Source organism: Haplochromis burtoni, unplaced genomic scaffold (genome assembly GCF_018398535.1).
Source record: "Haplochromis burtoni strain Fernald_Lab_line unplaced genomic scaffold, NCSU_Asbu1 Contig_367, whole genome shotgun sequence".
Taxonomy (NCBI): domain Eukaryota; kingdom Metazoa; phylum Chordata; class Actinopteri; order Cichliformes; family Cichlidae; genus Haplochromis; species Haplochromis burtoni.
Window position 1 is genome coordinate 320,832 of NW_024582728.1, and position 25,113 is coordinate 345,944.

General features: G+C 42.4%; 1 protein-coding gene across 1 annotated transcript in view; it reads right to left on the minus strand.

Annotated features, from left to right (window-relative positions):
* ryr2a (ryanodine receptor 2a (cardiac)) overlaps positions 1-25,113 on the minus strand; it is a gene marked incomplete in the record, with an annotated part of 281,993 nt that overhangs the window by 205,358 nt on the left and 51,522 nt on the right. The window contains 5 exon segments of the mRNA XM_014340412.2: positions 3,836-3,948; positions 4,632-4,710; positions 4,938-5,012; positions 20,330-20,434; positions 20,918-21,037. Coding sequence (XP_014195898.1) covers positions 3,836-3,948; positions 4,632-4,710; positions 4,938-5,012; positions 20,330-20,434; positions 20,918-21,037 — 492 coding nt within the window.

Consider the following 25,113-nt stretch of genomic DNA (forward strand, 5'->3'; position numbering starts at 1 on the left):
CACACAACCCCAAGAAAAGGGGGGAGGATCTTGCAGCTTTGACTTCCCAACTAAAGAGTTCGATCACAAATCTCGGAGTTAAAATTGATTCTGCACTCACCTTTGATGACCATGTAAACGGGGTGGTAAAATCAGCATTTTATCACCTCAGACGTTTATCAAAGGTTAAGCCCTTTCTTTCCAAGCGTGACTTGGAAAGCGTTATTCATGCCTTTATTACCTCACGTTTAGATTATTGTAATTCTCTTTTAACAGGGGTTGGGCAGGGCACTTTGTCACGCTTGCAATTAGTGCAAAATGCTGCGGCACGATTTTTAACTGGCAGAAGAAAATTTGATCACATCACTCCGATTTTGGCCTCTTTACACTGGCTTCCAATTGAATTCAGGATCCGTTTTAAAGTCCTTTTATTGGCTTTTAAATCTCTAAATGGTCTGGCACCTGTTTATTTGTCTGACTTGTTGAAGCCCCACGTCCCCACTCGTTCCCTTCGGTCAGCTGAGCAGTTGCTGCTTTCGGTCCCAAAGTCACGGCTGAAACTTAGAGGAGACCGAGCGTTCTCTGTTGCAGCACCGATGCTTTGGAATAACCTTCCTCTCCATATTAGACAGGCTGCATCAGTGCCAGTTTTTAAGTCTTTATTAAAAACCTATTTTTATTCCCTGGCTTTTAACTCTGTGGGTAACTGATATTTTTTATTTTTTTTTTTTTATTGCTATGTCTGGTTTTATTACTATGTGCATATTAGTATTGTACAGCACTTTGGTCTACCAGGTGTGTTTTTAAAGTGCTATATAAATAAATAAATGATGATGAATGATTATTGATGAATTAAATTTTTGTAATAACAGAAAATCTCCAGCTGCCTCCCTCTTCCCGCTCCTTCACAACCACCCACACATGCAGGGCCTTGGAGTAGGGGTATGTCACCAGGGTGCAGAGGAGGCTACCCCCCCCTCTGTCCCCTTCTGGCTGCCTCTGCCTCAATTTTATCCCACAACTTAGACATTCACATTATTCACACTCTCATTACACATACATATAGGATCTTGGGGGTGGGCACAATCACGGAGTCCAAATTACCATCAGGGTGTATACCTCACCCCTGACGTCCTTGCCCACCTCTCAATTTTAAATACACTTAGTCATTGAGGGCTAGCAGGAGGGACTATGCGCTTACCTGCTGCTCCTTGGCAGGTAGCTCCATGCCCTCCTGGGTTTTAATTGCACCTTAGATCACATATGCATCAACACTACAATGAGCGGGTGGAGGGAGGTTTGGAGTCTTCTCCCACATTCTCTGCGGCCTGCTGGAGCGGGAGGGCTAGTAGGAGGAGTTGGCCGTCCGGCTGCGGTCTGGGGTGTGGGGCCTCCCTGCTGCTGCGGAGTCGGGGTGGTCTGCCTCTCCCCACCGCAGGGAAAAGGGTAACACCACCTGGGTCTGGGTGCAATTCCCCCCTCCAGGGGCAAGGGTACCTAGACCCGGTTTGTAGAGTACGCTTGGGGAGTGTGATTGTGTGTACAGCGTCTCTTTATGTCTATCTCCATGTTGGTTGAGTGTGGAGTGAGTGCACATGAGAGCATGAGGGTGGGAATGGATGTTTGTGTCTGTGTGTGCCTGTATGTCTGTGTCTATATGTCAGGTTGGGTATCAGACGCCACCTCTCTGGGGACACCTCAGGCCCTCCAAGGTTTGGAGGCCTATCTCTACCCACCACCACTTCCCCTGCCGGTGGCGGACTCCCTCAGGTGTCGGTGTGCTGGTGGTTCTTGTGTCTGGGGGTGGGCGTCCGGGTACACACCGGCTCACTCCTTGGCGGCCGCTTGTCGGGGCCTGGGGCCTGGGGCTCGCTCGGGCCCCCTTTGGAGGTGGGGTGCCCCCGGCCTCTCGGCCTGGGGCTCGGTCACTCAGGCACAGCTGGGGGCCGGCGGAGCTCACGGGCGCGTCACTGCAACTCCCCCTGGCTTCTGCTCCGCGGCTGCTGGGCGAGCCCTCATCTGGGACTCTCCTCAGCTCTTACTGGAACAGTGGCGCGGCTGCCCCTCTGTTGGTCTTCCGTGGTCTCTTGTGTTCTGGGGACCTCTGGATGTCTGGAGTTTTGATCTCCTCCATACCCGCTTCACACCCTGGAGGACGGGGCTGTGGCCCCCCCACACTCCCTAGCAGATCATTACATGGAGAAACCTTTGGAATGCAAGCATGCTGATCCACACAGGTATGCACACAGGTGTAGACATGGGTATTCACAGACGCGGACTAAAGCTTTCTTGGCTGCTGCCTCAAAGCACACTGTGCGCTGTCTATCTTGCGTGCTGCACAATATCGTTTATTATTCAGTAACTATTGATATCTATGACTAGCTAGTTTATTGTGATGGTGCTTTGTTTTCTCTATTATTATGTTGCTCTTTGTTGTTTGCTGTCTCCTCTGTTTGTTTTTTTTGTTGTTTGTTTGTTTTTTTTTGTTTTTTTCTCCATACAGGTGACCCAGGAGTTGTTGTTGTTTTTTTTGTTTTTTTTTTCTCCCCCCTTCTCACCGTCTCTTCTCCCCTTTGGTTTTCTTTCTTTCTCTCCCCCTCTTTCTCTCATTCATTCCCCCTGTCCTATTTCTTAAAAAAATAAAAAAAAAAAAAAAAAAAAAAATGACAAAGGATGAACTGAAGCTCTGCCATCACGTAATGTCGCATACTGCTGTTTCTGATGTCATTTAAAAAAAAAAAAAAAAAAAAAAAAAAAAAAAAAATTAAAGAGAGACATGGGAAAACGTACTGAACACATGAAGAAAGGAAGGCGCAAAAAGGCATGGAACTGCTGAATCTATCAGTAATTAAACAGAATCCTGCCACTTGGTGCAAATTAATTTCAGCTGGTTCAGCTATTGCACTATAACCAGAGCTACTATTAATGGGTCGATCGTGGCTCAAGAGTTGGCAGTTCGTCTTGTAATCGGAAGGTTGGCGGTTCGAGCCCTCGGCTCCGACAGTCTCGGTCGTTGTGTCCTTGGGCAAGACACTTCACCCGTTGCCTACTGGTGGTGGTCAGAGGGCCCGGTGGCGCCAGTGTCCGGCAGCCTCGCCTTGTCAGTGCGCCCCAGGGGCTGTGGCTACAATGTAGCTGCCATCACCAGTCTGTCAATGTGTGTGTGAACGGGTGGATGACTGAATGTAGTGTAAAGCGCTTTGGGGTCCATAGGGACTAAGTAAAGTGCTATACAAATACAGGTGTCATACATGAAACATCTCATGATGGGTAAAACCAGTGAGCTCTCTCAAGAAGGTACTGGTTACAGAAGAATTTTTAAACTGCTAAAGGTATCATGGTATGGGGCAGTTCTTCATCATATGGCACTAGCATGCCTCATATAAGTGAAGGAGACATTCTTGATTAAAAAAAGAAAATCTGCTGCCATCTACCAGGATGATGAACATTAAATAAGGATGTTTCACACAGGACAATGAGACGATGATGCTGCTAGAATCCAATCACCTGACCTGAATCCAGCTGAAAATCTATGGAAAGAACTAAAGACTGTGTCAATTTTTATTATTACGCAAAACTTAATTTATTGACATCTATGGTTTGATTTCTCTTGGCATGTACAGATTGGATGGGATGTGACTGACTTCTGCTGAGAATTTCTGTCAACAGCACTTTTAGAAATATATTTTTTTAGAAAATAGGTGACGTCTTCAATATTTATTTTGCCTGCTGTAAATATAATTTGTAAATCCTACTAGTACTAGGACACGTCTTGCCACATGAAGAAAGAAAGCAAGCAACATCAAGATCTGAGTTCGTCTTTGCTGGCATGTTCCCGCACACAGCTGCTACTGACCAGATATCTTTCAGAGGAGACGCTGACCAGGATGAGATCATCTCCCACTCTAACCTTTTCTCCCTCCGAGCGCTGCTTTGATGCTGGATGGATGGTCCACCAGCATGCCTCGCCTACACACACACACATCATCATCATCATCAGTATTACAGGAGATAAAGCAGCGATGTGTCCATGAAAAACAAACTTGTGTCCATTTCCTTGCTGGGTGTGCACCACTTTGGTTCAACCCCGAAACTGTTGTAATTTCCATGACTTTTAAAAAGAGAGATCAACAATAAGGCAGACAGTAGATCTCGGTGTGGTGCATTATGTTTCTCCACAGCAGCTTTCATTTATCAGCAGTCAGACTCTATAATAACACCGAGTTTCATTCCAGTAATGATGTCAAGAAAATAAAAGCAAACAGCAGCATGACACACAAAACAGACGTTTTGCTGAACTTGTTCTCGCTAATACAGCTATACAGGAGGGTGTGGGGGGTGTATATGATATTTAACATATAACAACTTTATTTTGTTGAAGCTAGTTGATGTTTACACTCTGCCTAACACTCCTTTATCCAAAATTCACAACTGGTGAATTTTTAAAGAAAGTCAACTTTTTGGATTATATGCAATCGTGTGAGCAGTCAAATATTTTCACTTGGGCCAGGCTGAATATTTTACAGTGTTACACAACAAGGACTATCTGAAGTGTTTTTATTTATTATTGTTTTCCATTGTTTTAGCTTTTAAATGAGACACGCTCATTTCGTTTAGCGGTGGTGCAGATATTTGTACAAAAGAAGGAATACCTGTGGTATCCTCCTGCAGCCCCACGTCAAAAGCCAGTTTGTCTGTAGATGAACGCGAAGTGGACAGGCAGCACAGGTACTAAACAGAGAAACACAAATAAATAAAATGATTTTATCAATCAAATTATCAAGAAATGACAGTACATTCACTGAACCTCTAGAACTGTGCGTGAACATTTAAACATTGTGCCTTAGCAGAGGGATGAATGAAAGGCTTTTCTTTTTCTTATTCCCAACAATGTTACAACATTCATGATAAAAGGATCTTTTTGCACTATGTTTTTGGATGTAGTCTGTGTCACTGACCATTCCACTGTAAGAGTGTCGCAGGAGCACAGCATGTCCATACAGTAGAGTCCTATGACCTCCTCCCTGGGCCATCTGAGAGAATTATTGAAAGACAACAACACAGAACGTTAAAAAGACAAACAGCATCAAAGCACACATGTCAATAAACAGGAGAGCTAAGGCTGCCAATACAATAGACACAGGCAGAAATAAAATTTTGGCTTTATATAAAGCAAACAAGATGTTTCATAGCAGCTTAGAGGTACCCTTTGTACAGGGAGTGCAGAATTATTAGGCAAGTTGTATTTTTGAGGAATAATTTTATTATTGAACAACAACCATGTTCTCAATGAACCCAAAAAACTCATTAATATCAAAGCTGAATGTTTTTGGAAGTAGTTTTTAGTTTGTTTTTAGTTTTAGCTATTTTAGGGGGATATCTGTGTGTGCAGGTGACTATTACTGTGCATAATTATTAGGCAACTTAACAAAAAACAAATATATACCCATTTCAATTATTTATTTTTACCAGTGAAGACCAATATAACATCTCCACATTCACAAATATACATTTCTGACATTCAAAAACAAAACAAAAACAAATCAGCGACCAATATAGCCACCTTTCTTTGCAAGGACACTCAAAAGCCTGCCATCCATGGATTCTGTCAGTGTTTTGATCTGTTCACCATCAACATTGCGTGCAGCAGCAACCACAGCCTCCCAGACACTGTTCAGAGAGGTGTACTGTTTTCCCTCCTTGTAAATCTCACATTTGATGATGGACCACAGGTTCTCAATGGGGTTCAGATCAGGTGAACAAGGAGGCCATGTCATTAGTTTTTCTTCTTTTATACCCTTTCTTGCCAGCCACGCTGTGGAGTACTTGGACGCGTGTGATGGAGCATTGTCCTGCATGAAAATCATGTTTTTCTTGAAGGATGCAGACTTCTTCCTGTACCACTGCTTGAAGAAGGTGTCTTCCAGAAACTGGCAGTAGGACTGGGAGTTGAGCTTGACTCCATCCTCAACCCGAAAAGGCCCCACAAGCTCATCTTTGATGATACCAGCCCAAACCAGTACTCCACCTCCACCTTGCTGGCGTCTGAGTCGGACTGGAGCTCTCTGCCTTTACCAATCCAGCCACGGGCCCATCCATCTGGCCCATCAAGACTCACTCTCATTTCATCAGTCCATAAAACCTTAGAAAAACCAGTCTTGAGATATTTCTTGGCCCAGTCTTGACGTTTCAGCTTGTGTGTCTTGTTCAGTGGTGGTCGTCTTTCAGCCTTTCTTACCTTGGCCATGTCTCTGAGTATTGCACACCTTGTGCTTTTGGGCACTCCAGTGATGTTGCAGCTCTGAAATATGGCCAAACTGGTGGCAAGTGGCATCTTGGCAGCTGCACGCTTGACTTTTCTCAGTTCATGGGCAGTTATTTTGCGCCTTGGTTTTTCCACACGCTTCTTGCGACCCTGTTGACTATTTTGAATGAAACGCTTGATTGTTTGATGATCACGCTTCAGAAGCTTTGCAATTTTGAGACTGCTGCATCCCTCTGCAAGATATCTCACTATTTTTGACTTTTCTGAGCCTGTCAAGTCCTTCTTTTGACCCATTTTGCCAAAGGAAAGGACGTTGCCTAATAATTATGCACACCTGATATAGGGTGTTGATGTCATTAGACCACACCCCTTCTCATTACAGAGATGCACATCACCTAATATGCTTAATTGGTAGTAGGCTTTCGAGCCTATACAGCTTGGAGTAAGACAACATGCATGAAGAGGATGATGTGGACAAAATACTCATTTGCCTAATAATTCTGCACTCCCTGTAGAAGTGTAATCATTGCTACGTCACGGCCATCTTTCCATCCTTAGCTAATGGCATAATTGCAATATTCTATTGATTTCAAATGAAACAATGACTTGGGCACTGAGCCGATGGACTCACTGCTAACACCTGCTTCACATTCAGAGTGTCTTTTCTGGTCTAACAGTTATATTGCTGCTTAGAATATGACACGTGGGGGGTTTTGCTTGACACTTGAGCAGGCAACCACATCCCACATGTCTGGGCCAGGATGGGCCTCCAATCAAGCCCTCCCCTCAGCCACACCCATTATCAGCAGCTCACCTCTAAATCTGTGCACTTGGCAACTAACTGGGTATCATCAGTGACGACCATCATTCAAAAGGTAGGCCACTACCCTTTGAATGATGTAATAATAATAATACAGGTTATCATGTACACTTGTATTCCATGTAGATATACTCCAAAAACTTGGAAGATTTAATGCAACGTGGCAAAAATGACCAGAGAAAAAGACAAAAAATATAAGATCAATTTGTGGTTCCACAGTGTTCGGGTGGTGGTTGCTCCTCTTGCACTTCTTGCTGTAATTTCTAACAGTGGACTCCAGAGCTGGATCTTCAGACAGTGTTTACGCCTCATCACAAAGAAAATTTGCTGCTTCTCTCTCTGTGACGTTTCACACACATGAAAAATCAAAATGTAAAAAATCAAAACCACTTCATCACAATGGTTATGCGTTATTCTTTTCTATATTGTGCTTTAATGTGATCTCACACGAATATTTATTTCAACAAGATTTCTCATTACTTCTTCTCATCTTTCACATATGAATATCATGACTCTTTATCACTATCAATCATAACATATTCACTATAGTAAAAACTTTTTTTTACTAAATCATAGATCAGACACTAAATATTTGCTTAGTCATCCTGACCAAGCACTAACCCTCTCTCATCTGGGTGGATTCTTTAATGGCTCAAACAGTCCCAGCACAGAAGTCAAATATACGCACCAAATCACAGTAAAAGGTCAGGATTCAGGTATTCGAACTATTTCATTCTCATTCTCTTTTAACTTTATTGATTACATTTTGATTAGATCTATTTTTGATTATATTCTGATTAAATTTAGGCATAATCAACTATTAGTATTCTATGTATTTTAATTAAAAGGAGATATGTTCATGTGGGACTGAGCTAGTGATTGAAGATACATAGCCTAAAATGAATGAAACATGAAGTATAATGATGTATAATGAAGGATACTCATTATGAATGTTTAAATGTGTTGGAATTATTGACGAGTCAAGTTAAAATACAACACAGAAAAGAAGAAATGTTATTAAGTGATTTAAAGGTCAGAGAGAGAGGGGGGTGTAGCTGAGCATCAGGTGATTAAATGTGACAGGACGTCACAATAGGTGTGAGGCCAGATAGCATCTCTAAAGATGTCATCACTACCTGGTTTTGTATTTATTTATTTTTTTTGCTTCTTCTCTGCTCATTTTTGTTGTGTTAGATTATAATTTATAGAGGATTTGGATTTCCACTGTTTTTCTGCTGGATTATAAGTTTGGGAACATTTGGATTTTCACTGTATTCCCGGGGGATCGGATTTCCAAAGGATGCTGCCTTCCTGTTGGACTAATATTATCAATGCAGAGCAAAGAGATAAATGCATCTTCAGACCTGGATGTGCCCATTTTCTTCTTAAGCTTTCTGCTCTCAAAGATCAGAACAGAATCAGCATTAGGTTGGAGTCTGTTAATTAGATAAGTATAATTCAAGTGATTTAAATATTGTTTTGTTTTTTAATATATTATTTGAGCCTGCTTTTGCTTTAATCCTGCTAAATTACTTTATTAAAATATCTTAAATGACTTTTTTTTATAGTGGACATTCAATTTTTCGCCCTTTGTGAAACAGTATAGGTCAAAATCTACATCAGTATAAGCAGCTCTTACAGGTTACTCTGGCCTCTAACAGTAACACACCCCTGGGACCCTGGGAGAGCGTCACTTTAACACTCAGCTCTCTCTTCATCAGGATGGACCGTAGCAACGAGCCAGACACCCCATACTCCCAACGCACCTCCTACAGGAGACCCCTAGGGACACGGTCAAATGCCTTGTCCATTTCCACAAAACACATGTAGTGGTTGGGCAAACTCCCGTGCACCCTCCAGTATCCTCAAGAGTAGAAAGCTGGTCCAGTGTTCTGCGACCAGCACGAAAACCACTTTGTTCCTCCTGTAGCCAAGGTTCAACTAACAGACGAACTTTCCTTTCCAGCACGCTGGCATTGACTTTACTGGGGAGGCTGAGGAGTGTGATCCCCTTATAGATGGAGCACACCCCCTGGTCCCCCTTCTGAAAGATGGGAACCACCACCGCCTCTCATCTCCAAAACGCAGTATCAAATTAAATCAGTTTTGGGTTTTTTTGAGGAGGCAGACATTGTCTCCAGACTGATGTGATCTAGAATTAAATTTCTATATTGATTAATGCATAAGCTGTTTTTTGACTTCCAGTTCATGAGAAAAGTTTTCTTAGCAATCCATAAGGAACATATGTGATGTGTTTACTTATCTAGTTCACTTTTTCCCCCTAAGATGGACAGCTTGGGTGAGGTTGGGATCCAGCAACTAAACCACGTCGTCACATATCCAGAGCCTTTTGACAGGTGTGCAGGACCATATAGCATGCATATAGTACTCAGCAGAGTTGTCTTTGCAATGGGCACATTTGTCTGAGTATGTAAGGCCCATTTGGAACAACCTTTGTCCTCTATAGTGTGCTCTGTAGAGAATTTTGTACTGTACAAGTTGTAAGTTGGGCTTTTCTGAAGGTGTTTAAGCGTATCGTGTCCAGAATGTTTTATCTGGATTTATGGAAAGATCTTGCTCCCAATTGATGGTTTGGAGGGATATTGATTCATCAGTTTTAAACAATAGCTTATAATTTTGGGCAATAGGCATTTGAGGGTGCTGATATTTAAAAATTGTGGGACCAAGTAGGTATTTCTAGATTCAGTTGATTGGGATTAAATTTTTCCTGTATTATGGACTTTAGTTACTTATATTAAAGAAAGGTATTGTTGCTGATTCTATAGTTTGATATGGAACTTTCCTTACTGTTTTTTACCCCTTTCTCATGCCACGATGAAAATTGTAATATTTTCTTTCTCTGACAAATATCTGGAATGTTCCAAATGGGTGCTGGTTTACATGGGATAAGTGAATGCCATGGTCCTCCAGTCCTTCCCAGTCAACCTGCCTTTTCTGCTTTGTTTTGATCCCATTGTTTCCTGGACAGTTTTCCTGCCCTGAAGCCAGCCACACCCGCTGGCAATCATACTCATCTGCTGACGATGATTCTCATCACAGGCACACTATTTCACATAATGGCTGGACTTCAGCCAACACTGGATCATTGAATGACACAGTGCCTGAACAGTCAGACAGTGCTATGGTGAAAGATCCCTTGTCCTTCGTCGTGGTTAGTCACCCAATTATCGTGTCTTGTTTAGCCAGGACAACAATCGGGAGAGTGTCGAGACAGCCGTGCACCACTTGTAAATATTTCTGAATGGATTTTTGAGCACCACAGATCGAGAGAGGGATTCACTGCGTGGGAGCTGGGAAATCATCATGGAGGGAACCACGTTTTTTGATACTGCTTCGCACGTCGTTGCTTGTTTCTTCACTGTAAATAAATTCCCTGTCGCTTCTCAGGAAGTACTGCATTTGGGTCTTGTTTCTCCCACAAGCTTGACAGTGAAGACTTAATTTTTAAGATTAAGATATGTTAAGGCTTTTAAAGCAGTTTTGATGCTTAATATTGGAGTTTACAATTGGCAAATGAGAGATTTTTACTTGTCCATAGAATGCTTACTCTAGGTCCAGCCAAGCCCTGTCTAATATGAGCTTGGTTTAATCCATTTTGAAACATGTAGCAATCTATTGGATAAGAAGTAGTGATAAAAATGTGCTAGTGCTAGACCACCATTGTGCTTTGGGTTTTGTAGAATATTTAGACTTATCTGTGATGGTTTATTTTCCATAAAAATGTACGTTTTGTTGGTGTCATCTGGGGACCACCGCCTCATTAGCACGCCATCCTGCAGGAAAAAAAAGGGAAGGGTTGCACTTTCCCCACCAGTGACAGCAGCTGTAAAACAGGAACTCAAAGTAATTTTTCTGTGATTTAAACAAAGTAAGAGAGGGTTTATTAGGGGTCAGTAAAAGCAAGTGCTTTATTTTAAGCGGAATCATTGTTTTAATGGTGGCAACTCATCTGCCCTATTTTCAGACTGTTGCATTTACATGGACAGTGTGCACTAATAAGAAGACCAGTAAATACCTGCAGAGGGTAAGGGAAGTCCTGAGGAGTCAGCTGAATAGATAGAAGAAGTTCCAGACAATCAACACCTATGTCCTGTACTTGATCACCTATGTCGGTGATCAAGTACCCTGCTGGGGTAATAAGCTGGCCAAAGGAGGAGATAGAAGCCACTGACATCAAGACCAGGAAGCTCCTCGCCATTCTTGGAGGGTTTCACCCCAAATCTAGCACCCTGAGATGGTGCGCTAAGAGAAAGGAAGGAGTCTAAGGACTGGTGAGCAGCAGAACCACTGTCCAGGATGAGCCAACCAACATTCATGAGTACATCAGAAGATGGCCACAACTGACTTTGTGATTAGTGAATACCTCAGGCAGCAGAAACCCGAGAAAAAAGAGGAGCAAAGAGAAGAACCATCATCGAAGGACAGGCCCCTGCATGGTATTTACCACCAGCAGATAGAGGAGGTGGCTGACATCCAGCAGTCCTACCAGTGGCTGGACAAAGCTGGACTGAAAGACAGCACAGAGGCTCTAATCATGGCAGCAAAGGAACAAGCTCTTAACACAAGACCCATACAGACTGGGATCTACCACACCAGGCAAGACCCCAGGTGTGCAAAGATGGTCCTCAGACAATCCAGCACATAACAGCAGGGTGTAAGATGCTAGCAGGCAGGCCACACATGGAGCACCATAACCAAATGGCCGGCATAATATACAGAAACATCTGTGCCGAGTATGGCCTGGAAATGGGATACCAGCCCAGGGTGGTCAGGAATGACTGAGCTAAGATCCTGTTGGACTTCCGGATACAGAAAGACAAACTGTTGATTGCTAACAGTACACAACATCCGAGAGCTGAGAGTGCAGTCCTAGGAAGAACTTATTTAATGTGCAGTAAATGATGCGATGGATATTAATGTGATATCAATATCTACTTTAATCTTTAAAATCTTGATAGTATTGTTAGAATATTAACAGAAGTAAGTTTGTTGCCTCGGGCTGTTTCTAGAAGTCTTCTGAGTTTATTATATGTCTGCTGCTTCAAGAGCAGGAGGATCAACCTATGGTCTTCTTCAAAGTCAGACTTAATTTACACCATTATCCACAACATTGAGACAGTAATGATAAAGACCTAACAGCAAGTGATACTGAGAACTTCAGAGAAGTCACCAGGCACAGGTTCATAGCATAAATGCTAGTATTACGATGAATATATTTTGTTGGCTTCTCTGATTATTAAAGGAATTGTGAAACTATAGTTGCCATGGTAAGTGACACCATGCATTATAAAGCACCTGGACTACTGTTAAATCTCACATGGTGTAATTTGACTGTGTCGCACAAATGCTGTGGCTTGTTCTGTCAGTGCAACCTAACTTGACAGAGTACCTTCATTTTAACCTGATGACAAAGCGCCAATGATGTTACATCTACCGTGTCTAAAATGGGTGACAGTGTAACTATTAGCTGTAATCAAACAGCAGTAAATATAGATTAGTATACTTTACATTGATGCTAGATTGTAATTTTACAGTGTTGTATGCATGATGTGTCAGAAATCAGTTCAGGTTGGTTGCCTTAATGTGTCAGTATATGCCTAGATTTATATTTGTAAGTGCATGTGTTTGCTTGTGTCTGTTTTTCATGGTTCTCGCCTTGATACCTACTGAGTGTGAAAAATATACCACTAATACCACTACATCTGCACTGTGTACCAAATTGCCAGTCTACCACAGTTTATCGGACTCAGAGCTAATTACCAAATTTGAATCACCACAAAACTGTTCACATGAATAAAGCAGATATTTAATAAAAGTTTGAGTCATAATTTTCAAGAATTAGTCATGCTAACTACCTTTGTTGTAGACATTTAGGTAAAAATAGAGTTGCACAAAAAGCATATATCAGGGGAAAGGCATGCAGGTCTCTTCAGCATTACAGTACAAGTTTTACATCTGCAAATGTATTACAAGTCTGGCTGAAAGGGAACACTGAAATTAGCTATCTGAAGTGTCATTTTGCTGAAGCCGTTTGGAATCATTATTTAGCAAAGCTCCACTGCTTAACCAATCATCCTGTATAAGTTTTTTTTGTGTGTAAAGCTTCTGATAGCTTTGGTGTTTAAAATAAATGTACCTGTATAAACATGTACCTATTTGTAGTCTCAAACTTTTTCTGCAATTGCTATTATTAGAAGCTAAAAAAAAAAAACATTATGCACTCTGTTCCACAATTTTATGGACATTTTATAATAACATCTTGTCACTCATCATCCAGGTGACTTCTTCAGTCTCAGCTGACTGCAGCTGAGACCAACATTATAAACATTACATTTGCATAATGACTGAAACTCGCACCACGGAAGGAACAATGAGCTGGGAGGTCAGTTCCTTCATTATTAATATTCAAATTGTTGTGACAATTCACCAACAACCACTGATCAGTTGATCACTGATCAATGACCATTGATCAATGGCCATGAGTACCATTCACAGGGAGGTGGTGATCAGCGATCACCCTTAGTGATCCCTTGTGTGTGTCAGGAGTATTGGAACAGTTGAAACACATTTTCTATAAACACAGTGTCCCTTTGACTTTTAAACCCCCAAAGATTGGTCCCCCGACACAAACAGAGTAACATAGTGTTCGCTGTTAAGTGCCAGAAGCATTGCCAGGATTTATACATCGGGGAAACCAAAGAACCTCTGGCAAAGCAGATGGCACAACACAGACGAGCCACTTCATCAGGCCAAGACTCTGCAGTCATAACGACTATTGGCCATTGATCAATGGTCATGGCAATTTACAGATTAATGTTCAAGGAACTGACCTCACATTCCATTGTGCACTCAGTGGCAGTATTTTCACTCATTATGCAAATGTACTGTTTGGCTGGGGAAACCTGCTTAGACAGAAGAATTCACTTGAATGAGTGAAGTGATGTTTCTACCACTAAAAACGCCACATCCACATGAACAGCAACATGTTTTTGGGATTTCCTTACCTGGATGATTGCGCATGCATCAAGACATTTTATAACAACAATGAAATAAAGCACAATGGGACAGCATTAGTGAACTATAACTCATTTGTACTGCATTTTTCTCTGGTTCTCCTGTCTTCACTGGAAGCCAGATCTCCAGTTTAATAGCCACTGCCATATGGGGAACTGGATATTCAATCTGGCTAATCTTGCACTTTGGTTCTTGTTGATTCTGGGAAAGTCAATCACAATTTTCACAGATGCAAAGTTCAAAACCACAGACTGATTTTCTGTAGTTCAATAGCTGGAATTCATATCATGCATGGACACATAAATAGTTTTCAAGTTTGGCAATAAACGGTTCTACTCATTGCAGAAGATAAGTGCAAGCAGGGACACCAGTCGTTTCTCAAGGTGCTCTGTCTTAAAAAATGTCCCTGTTATGTCTCTTCGTCTGCCTTAATCTCCTGAAATTTGTCCTATACACTACACAGGCTGTTTACTCCAGAGATCAGCTGATCACCCTGATGCTGGTTGACAGACCCACAGATGTACCAAATGAAATCTGGAGGAAAACACAGCGAAGATGCAGACGTGGAGGACAGAAGAGGAGAAGGAAGGAGACAGTGAGACAGCAGAGGCTCAAAGAGAGAAGGAGGTACAAACCATGTCTGCTGTCTATTATAATGGGGAACGTTTGGTCGCTAGTAAACAAGATGGACGCGCTAACAGCGCTAGCACGGAGTCAGAGGGAATACCGGGAGTGTAGCTTGATGCGTTTCACTGAATCACAGATGCGCCAGGATGTTCCCAACGACAACGCATCCGCGGAAGTCTTCCAAAGTGTTCGGGCCTGCTGGGACGGCGCTGTGAGCAGTAAGTAGAGGAAGAAGGAGTGGGGCTTGCCATTCTTGTTAACAACCGCTGGTGTAACCCTGCCCGTATAACAATCTAAGAACTGGTTTGTTGCCCGGACTTGAACTGTGTGCTGTTAGACTCAGGCCATATTATTTGCCCATTACTCATGTAATCTTGGTGGCTGTTTATGTTCCTCCCTCTGCCGACCTTACTGTGAGAACATCAATGGGCTCACTGAGTGTATCACTGACCACATAAACTTCTGCACAGGCTTCATTGTCCCAGCTAATTGTTACCCAAATAACAAGCTGTGGATGACTAAGGACATCAAACCCCTCCTCAATGACAAAAAGAGGGCTTTCAGAGAGGGCAAAAAGAGAAGTCGAGAAGGGTCCAGGTGTTACTGAAGGACGCGATCAGAGAGGCTAAGGACAATTACAGGAGAAAGCTGGAGTGGAAACTATCACTTTCATTCACGACCAGGTTCAGAGGCAAATGAGGAGGCTCCACTCAGGTAGGTCTGCGGGACCAGATGGAGTGAGTCCGCGTGTCCTCAAGGCCTGTGCTCCCCAGCTTTGTGGAGTCTTTCATAAACTGTTCTGGTTGAGTCTGAGTCTGCAGAGAGTCCCAGTGCTGTGGAAGACATCATGCCTCGTCCCTGTATCAAAGACGCCACATCCCAGTGGCCCCCAGGATTACAGGCCTGTGGCACTGACCTCCCACATCATGAAGACCCTGGAAAGACTCGTCCTGGAGCAGCTCCGACCCACAGTCAGACCACATCAGGATCCCCTTCAGTTTGCCTACCGCCCCCACCTCGGAGCTGAGGACACCATCATCTACCTGCTCAAGTGTGTCTACGCCCATCTCGTCCAGTTGGTGAGGTGTGAATTTGTGAGGTTCATGTTTTTTTTTACTTTTCCAGTGCATTCAGCACCGTCAGGCCAGCCCTCCTGGGTGATAAGCTAACAGCGATGCAGGTGGATGCTTCTCTGGTGTCCTGGATTGTTGATTATCTGACAGGACGACCAATATATGTGTGTCTTCCCAAATGTGTGTCTGACAAGGTGATCAGCAACACAAGGGACTGTCCTCTCCCCCTTCCTCTTCACCCTCTACACCACCGACTTCAGCCACAGCACAGAGACCTCCATCTTCAGAAGTTTTCTGATGACTCTGCGGTGGTTGGATGCATCAGCAGGGGTAATGAGTCAGGCTGTGGTTGACTCCTTTGACATGTGGTCTGAGCAGAGTCATTTGCAGCTCAACGTGGCAAAGACCAAGGAAGACCAGGAAACTCTTGACCCCTGTTTCAATCTAAGGAGTCAACGTGGACATTGTGAAGGGCTATAAATACCTTGAAGTATGCATAGACAATAAACTGGACTGGACGTTCAGCGAGAGACTGAGATTACCAAAAAGCACCACTGAACGACACAGGAAGTCATTCCTGCCTGTGGCCATCTCCCTGTACAACTCCTCCATCTAACACACTGTAAACACTGCAATAGTTACACCCTTTTGCACATGCTCTGCAGTAAAATAGCATATGACAAAGTTCACAGGTTAGAGTCAAATGTCAATCATATATATTCTGCCTCTGTAATATTCTTGTCAATATTCTTGATATTTATTTATAATTGAGTGATTTGTATATATTAGCGCTATTTCCTAAATTTGTAAAATCTGTAACATTTTGTATTGTTTAAATAGTTTAGTCTGTTACTGTTACTGTCCTGGGGCAACTGTAACCCACATAATTTCCATAGGGATTAAAAAAGTATTCTGACTCTGATTCTGATTTATCAGTACATATCCATATTTTTATATCTAAGTGTAAAGACAAAGCTGACACTTGTGAGACAGCGATGTGAGCATCACAGCAGATGCCTTTGTGTCAAAGTAACTGAGGACAAAACACAGAAAAACATCAAGGAGATTTTCCTAGCCTGGCTTTTTATAGCACCTAGCCGCTTTAAAATAGTCTGCAGTAGTTAAAAAACTGAAAACTGAAGAAGACCATGAATCAATATATGAACATTGCCTGATGCTACTGAAGTGAAGCAGAGCAAAGTAACAGAGGTTTATTACAGACACGGCTAAGTGTTTTGCAGTTTTGCATCATCCGTAAAACTTTAAATTTCTTGAACAGGTATTGAACAGCAGAAATGAGGCTTTCTTGTCAGAGGTTATCTTTGAAAAAAAAAAAGAGCAGCAGCCAACAGCACTGCACACAATAGATAGACTGGTGCGTAATAAGCACCAAAGCATACTAAGCAAGCAAATAATGCAGAAAATACACTGGGAGAGAGTTCTGCAGGAAGTAAAAGCAAAGGTAAGAGAGAATGCATGACAGTGCTTATCAAATTTGAAGCGTAGCGTTGATCTTCTTTTGCTGCTGGTTTAGTCAATTTTGGTCAGAGAGTGAAGAAACCTGCAGCTTCAGAATCTGTGAGATGTCAGCTTTCACCATCCAGAATGTCCGTGTACGTGCCGTCGGGTGAACGGGGAGCTCCACACTTTAATTTTACATCTTTTTGCAGAACTGTTTACCTCATTTCCTGTTTTAACTCTTTGGTGGTTGTTGAAATAGTTTCGTGAGATTTAACCTGAGATCCTGGCATTTCTGGCAAAATACATTTATTAGTTCTGTCAGTGTTAATCTCGTTAAAATGATGTTAATGCCATAACTGCATTAACGCGGCAAATCTCCGTTAGAGAGTTAGCGCGGATCACCCCGTGCATGGGGCTGCACGGTACTGATGTATAACTAGCTAACCGTGCTAATGCGTTGACGCCGTGCAGCCCCTTGGACAGGGCGATCCGTGCTAACTCGCTAACAGAGATTTGCCGCGTTAATGCAGTTATGGCGTTAACGTCATTTTAACGAGATTAACACTGACAGCACTAACATTTATATTTAAAAATCGATTCGAAATTGAATGAATCGACATCGCATTATTCAAACTACATTTTTTAAACCCACACCTATCTTATAGAACTTGAAATGTGTTCATATTTAGTGATGGACAGCGAAGAAGGATCCAAATGTGGACTAAGGAAGGCAGGCGAAAGTTAGCAAAAGGCGAGGTGACGCAAAAATTGTCCACAGGCAAAAAACAAATCCAGGAAATACAGCCACTTAAAACGGCTGCCTTATACCTGACAGGGCCATGCAACCATGAGTAGTAACGCCCCTATGCGGCATTTAGGAAAACCATTGGTAATGTCTTGTGTATCCATCAGAGGGCGAGGAGCTGTGTAGTGGCGCATTCATTTACAAGCTTGCTAAACAATATATTTATACCTTGTAAATTTGTTAAGCTAGTCTATAATTATGAGAGAAACATAACGTTGAACCTTTCTATAAAATACTGATATAGGTAAATGCTTGCAGCAAATAAAATACAAGTTGTGCACACTGAGCAAGCCAGACAAAAGGTAATAATTCTATGATTATTGCTGACCTGTGTTTGTGAACATGAAAGCATAAAACAAATATTTCATTGCACTGCTAATGTTCTTATATAAAATGCAAAATGTGCTCCGAATGCACAACAATATATATGTGTGTGAGTATTTCTGCCAGAAATATGTGATGCTTTGTTCTAAATATTTTGGGTGATTAACAAGGTCAGGAAAACGCTACAACAACCACGAAACTCTGGCACCGTGCTTAAAACTGGCAATTCCTGCCATGTATGCTTTCCAAATAAACGTAAAAGCAGAAAGTCCTGCTTGCTGTTTGTCATTAATCTTAGTATATCACCTTTGCGACTGATTTTAGTGCTCTGGTTCAAAAATTTTGCGCTGTGAAAGGAACACTCCAAATCCAACAACTGGTACATGTCCCACAAATAAGTGTCCAACCTGCAGTGTTTATTTATTTAGATATAGGCGCAAAAACTCCACGTGCTACAGGTAGGAGAGAATTAACTGTTGTTAGTCTTTAACCTGGGCGTAATGAGCGACTAACAAAGCGCGCTCCCAGCCCCCACAGAATACAAGTTTTTTCAACTAGGCAATCGGCAGATTATTATCAACTGATATCGATTTTATTAATTTTCTACATCGTTTCTTGGGATTGTGGAATCAAAGCTTCATCATCATCATATGACTCCTCAACCTGAATGCAGGGAACAAGCCAAGCAAAATTTATGGGAAACTGGGGGAACAGGCATGACAATAAATAAATAAACACTTTAGACGCTTTAACACAATTTGTTAAATATATTACGTAGATGTCTTCACAGTAGTTTAACTAAAAATGTACAGATTTCATAATTTTTCAAATGTTACAAAGCCACAAACTACTATAATAATAACTCAAACAGAAGTCTGTACAAGTAACAGCCCAGCAAACAATAGGCTAAATGAACAAAACAAACCCATAATAACAAACAAAAGCTTGGGTCAAAAACCCTTATAACCTGACAAAGTGTGTGAAATAAGCCAATATTTTCTGTCAAATCTTATCAGCAGCTTCATTTTCACCACTTTGAACAACCCCCATTAAAAAGAGTGGAATAAGCAGACTCTCTTTCTCGTGTGTGTGTCATGTTCCTCTTTGTGTTTTATCAGGCATGGATGGAATGAACATTTACATAATTTACATAATGCTTTTCTGGTCTTTCTTACCATGTAATGCTAGACAGGTCACATTTAAACATGCATTAATCCAGTGTTTTAGATCAGCGGTCCCAAACCTTTTTTACAGACCAGATTAATGTCAGACAATATTTTCACAGAGCGGCCTTTAAGGTGTCGCTTATAAATAGAACAAAATAAAATGATACCACCGAGACAAAAACTGTGGTATTTTGTAAATATAATAATAAACGCAAATTCACTGTGTAATTGTGTTACTTTATTAGCAGTGTCCTTCTGAAATGCGCCAACTACATTGAGAGTAACATCCTCCTCTCTGCCCCTTAATGCTCTCTGGTCACTACACTAACGCGTAAATATTTCTTTCAAAATAAGACACACAACTACAACACGATACCAAACGACTCACGGACTGGTGGTTGGGGACGGCTGCTTTAGTCTATACAATTTAAACACTTTGTCTTCCTTACATCCATGAGCAAATTTGAAATCACCAACAAACCTAACATGAATGTCTTTCAACTGTGATAGGAAACTCCCTAATATTGTGTAGTCCACCCCTGTGTCTGCCTACACAGCTTAGGGAGTACTTGGAGAGGACCCACCCAGACACATGGAAAACCTGAAAACTCCACACAGAAAGGACCCAGCTGGGGTTCAAACCAGGAACCTTCTTGCTGGGAGATGACCTTACCCTAGGTCTGCCCTAGAAGATCTCACCCTAATGTGAATAACACCTACAGTATATTTATTAATACTCTCTTCTCTGATGTGTGTATGCATGCCCACACTCACCCCATCCGCCTTCTCTTGGGTGTTGGCCAGCATCTCCTGCAGGGCTCGTACAGACAGCGACTGCTCCAGCACAAAAGTGCAGATTGACAGATCTGGAGGTACATTCTGAAACAACAAGAAAACAGCTATAAATTTACATCTAAATTAAAACCTCCTGTCCACTGTTGTGAAAGCCACCTTTATACCACCAAAAGAGCCACGGTTTATCCTGTGTGGCACAGGAGGCTTTATTAAATCTATGATGAGTACAGCTCTGACTTTGTGCACACACAATTCTTAGTAAACATGTGAATCCTATAAAATATAGCATGAATGGAGCTATGAAAGCTATGAGGTATAGAGTAGTTTTCAAACTGTAATGCTATTGTGGAAGCTGTGACACTCATTTAATTAATTGGGCAACTTCTCCAAAAGCATTTTGGTTTGTGATCTGATGATCAGGGTTTGATGAACATGACACATAAATACATGCTACAGCCAACACGTTCTGGATTTTTTTCTTCAGTGAAATCATTTTTCCCCACTCATTTGATGGTGATCTGGCTATTCTTGTGAAATAAAGGATTATTACTTATGTCAATACTGTACCTTGGAGTTTGAAATGGACTCGAGGAAGCAGAGTCTGTTCCCAAAGCCTTCAGCAGCAAGACAAAGTTTTTGTTGCTCCTTGTGGATTGTAGCTGAGCATTGTAAGACCACTTCATCATCCTAAACATAGAAAGAAAAACAGTGGGTCAAGACAGAGAGCTTAAAACAAAGGCAGCAGGGAGCAGGGCTGTGCTGTGCATCGTTGGGGTCATTAATCAAAAAAAGTAAAACACATTATTCATTACCTTTCTTAAAAGTAATGTGGTATGCTACTTTTACTTGCCAGAGAAATTTATTTGTTACACTAAACGATAAAATGACCTGAAATGCACTGCCACATAGTTACATTTAACAATATAAACTATAGGCTACAGTTTCCCACACACCAACAGAAAATCCCTATCCTAATAAGGGCAAACATATGATCTTTCTTTTAGTGTTTACCTATTAACACAAAGCAACAACAATAAGCAAATATTGAAACCAGCCCAAAGAGAATTTAAAGCAACTGCCACAGTGATTTTACTGTAGAAACATGTACAGTAGAAATGGAGACAACCCTGCAACCCTGACTGCTCATCAGCTTATCTACTGAAGTTCAGGGTCTGGTCTGTCTGTTTAAGCATGCTGTCTGTGTAGGTGTTTGTTCAACCAAAATTGCATTCCCAGTATAATTTCTGTTCTGGATGCAATTTGCACCAATCCACCATTTTTCTTCTCTAACACGCTAAAATCACTGATTTAATGGAGCTGTAGAGGTCAGGCACAGCGTGTTTTAGGCGGCGGCCAAGGGTGGAGACTCTGGCAGACCAATCCCAATCCCTGGCCACCAAGGCTGATGACTGGGACATGGAATGTCCCCTTGCTGATGGGGAACCTGAGCTAGAGTGTGAAGTTGAGAGGTACCGGCTAGATAAAATCGGGTTAAGCTAAATGCACAGCTTGGGCTCTGGAAGCAGTCTCCTCGAGAGGGGCTGGACTGTCCCAGTCAGGAGTTGCCCTTGATGAGAGGCGGCAGGCTGGAGTGGGTATCTTGGTATCCCCTCGGCCTGCTGCCTGTACGTTGGCATTTTCCCAGTGGGCTAGAGTCCACTGGAGTCCCTGAGCAGGGGGTTCAAGGGTGCTTCACCTGGAGACTCTGTTGTCCTACTGGGAGACTTCAATGCTCTGTGGGACAGTGAGACCTAGAGGTCAATGATGTAACCAAATGGTGGACACTGGAGGTGAAGGGAGTCATCAGGCTGAAGAAGGAGTCATATCTGCTTCGGTCTACCCAAATTGTTATTATAAGTACATCTCTGCAAAACATTGTATCCTTATTAACATTAAAGAAAACTAAAAAGAAATATAGATCAACTTAAAACAAAGAATAATTTTATTAACATTGTTTTTTAGTGGAGTCAGATGTCATGTCAATGAACCTCTGCATAGCTGAAACCAGTTGGAGCTTGTGCATTGAAAGGATCTTTCATCCAGTCATACTGGGAACTGTTTTCAGGGAAGTATGCGATCAGTTTTGAAATGTGCTGCTTAATACATGGAATCACTGAGGTGGTGGCATCATAGCCAGTAGTGTCAACAAATTAAAGCAGATTCTCGAATAAATCAGTATTTCCTTCATCAAGATTGCTGTCCTACATTGCAAGCTTTCGGGTGAAAGAGCTGATCTTGCCTGTGACCTGAGGGAACTAAATCTACGGTTTCCCTTGAAGCCGTAGATTTAGTTCATTTAGCTTTCCAAATATGCCACTCAGGTAGCCCAGTTTCACCAGAAAGTTCTCATCACTAAATTTTTCGGCCACTTCAGACTTGTGCTCCTGCTCCAAAATTATTCTCATCTGCTCTCTGAGCTCAAAAGCTTGGGACAAGACTTTTCCTCATGACGGCCACCTCGCTTCACTGTAAAACAGCACAGCTTGATGTTCAGCTCCCATCTCGTCACATATAGTCAACAACCTGTGTCTGAATGTGGACAAAACAAAAGAGATGACTGTTAACTTCAGGAGAGCACAGAGAGATCACTGTCCATTTCACATCAATGGAGCCTCTGTGAAGGTCGCCAAGAGCACCAAACTCACTACCAGACTGTGAAACAGATTCTTCCCCCAAGCTGTCAGACTCCTGAACACTAACACACACACAAATACCTTCATACCAAGCACTTATCTGCACAATCACATACACACACACGCACACCTTCATACACCAAGTTACTTTTTGCACAACGCTCAGTCTTTTGCACAGTTATTTTGCGCGGTTGTGTCTTTATTGTTCTTGTGTCTTTTTTTGGTTTTTTTGCACATTGCACTTTGTGTAGTCCTGTGTTGATTGTCTGTTACATGTCATAGGTAGCGCCATGGTCTCGTTTTACTGTGTACTGTACCATTGCACATGGTTGGAATGACAATAAAGGCACTTGAATTGACTTGACTTGACTTGAGACAGCAGAGAAGACTCTTGTTTTTAGTGGTCTGGTCTTTATAAAATTGACTACACCTACAATATCAGTCATAACCTTACTTAGAAAAAATAGGAAAGGCGCCTTGATGCCAGTGCTTCTCTGTGTATAACACAGTGTGTCCATTCAGCATTAGGCGAAACCTTCTTGATGAGCGCCCGAAGCCCTTTTCTCATCCCTGCCATGGTCTGTGCACCATCACTACAAATACCAATGCAGTTCTCCCACTTTAGCCCGTTCTCAGTCAGGAAGCAGGCCAGCATTTTGAATAGCTTTGCAGATGTGTCTCTGTCTCTGACATGTTTACAAAAAAGTAGATCCTTACACAGGAACTTTGTCATGTCACAACGTACATAAGCAATAAACAAACAGTCTTTGTTGCTTCATCAAACTGTAAGGCAAAATGTTTGTCTTTGAGTTTATCTACCAGCTGTTTTTTAAGGTCGTTACCAATGTCATTTATACGTCTGGTGACAGTGTCACTGGACAGAGAGATAGTTTTATTTTTGCAGCACTCGTGTCATCCAGCATGCCAGAAACCATGTCTAATGCTGCAGGCAGGCTCCTCTGCTATGGTGTGAGGGTTTTTGCACTGAGCGATTTGGTATGCCACCTTGTTTGATGCTAACCTTGCTCGCTGGTTTACTGAAGGAGCTTTCACAAAGCGGGATGATTGTCGGCAATATTCAGAACATTTTCGCTGAAAAAACTCAAGTGGTTTATCAGTGTGACTGGGATGTAATGTCTGTAAGTGGCACCTTAATTTATTTGGCTTCAGTTAAACAACTCCTTGGTAGCAGGGCCTCTGTGGTGGATGAGGTTCCTAAAAGCTTTGGGTGTTGTAGGGTTGTCCTGGTTGACACGCCTCCACAATGGTTCATAGAGATCACCAGCAGTACATCGGGATTGGCAAACCAGGGTGGTGGTTCCCATCTTTAAGAAGGGGGACTGGAGAGTGTGCTCTAACTATAGGGGGCTCACACCTCTCAGCTTCCCTGGGAAAGTCTATGCCAGGGTGCTGGGGGTAAAAAAAAGAGTCCATCTATTAGTTGAACCTCAGATGCAGGAGGAACAATGCAGGTTTTGTCCCAGTCGCAGAACATTGGACCAGCTCTAAACCCTCGTGAGAATATTTCAGGAATCATTGGGAGTTTGCCCAAGCAGTCTAGATGTTTTGTGGACTTGGAGCAGGTATCAGACACTGTCCCTCTGAGTATTTTGTCAGTAGTGCTTCAAGTGTATGGGGTGTCTGACCCATTGCTACAGAAGTCATTCCCAGTGGGTGTTGGACATTAGGGCTGCCCTCAGTCACAGATTCTGTTCATTATTTTTATGGACAGAATTTCGAGGTGTGATCAAGTGGCGGAGAGCTTAAATGTTGGTGGTCTCAGAATCTCATCTCCACTTTTCGCAGATGATGTGGTTCTGTTGGCTTCGTCAGGTGGTGGTCTCCAGCTAACACTGGAATGGTTCGCAGCCAAGTGTGAAGCGGAGTCATGGTCCTCAGCTGGAAAAGTGTGGGCAGGTGCATGGGGGCTGAGCCCTGGTGCGGGGGACCTCTGGTGCATCGGCCCAACTGGAGGGCTCTCTAACTGGTGGGGAGGCTGTTACATCTTTGCAGGAGGTCTCCTCTCTACAGGAGCTCACTCTGCAGGTAGGGGAGAGATATAGGAGAGGTGGAGAATGAACTCAACCTGGGTGTCTATTGTCTTGTGTAGTCTGGAAGATGAGTGGATGA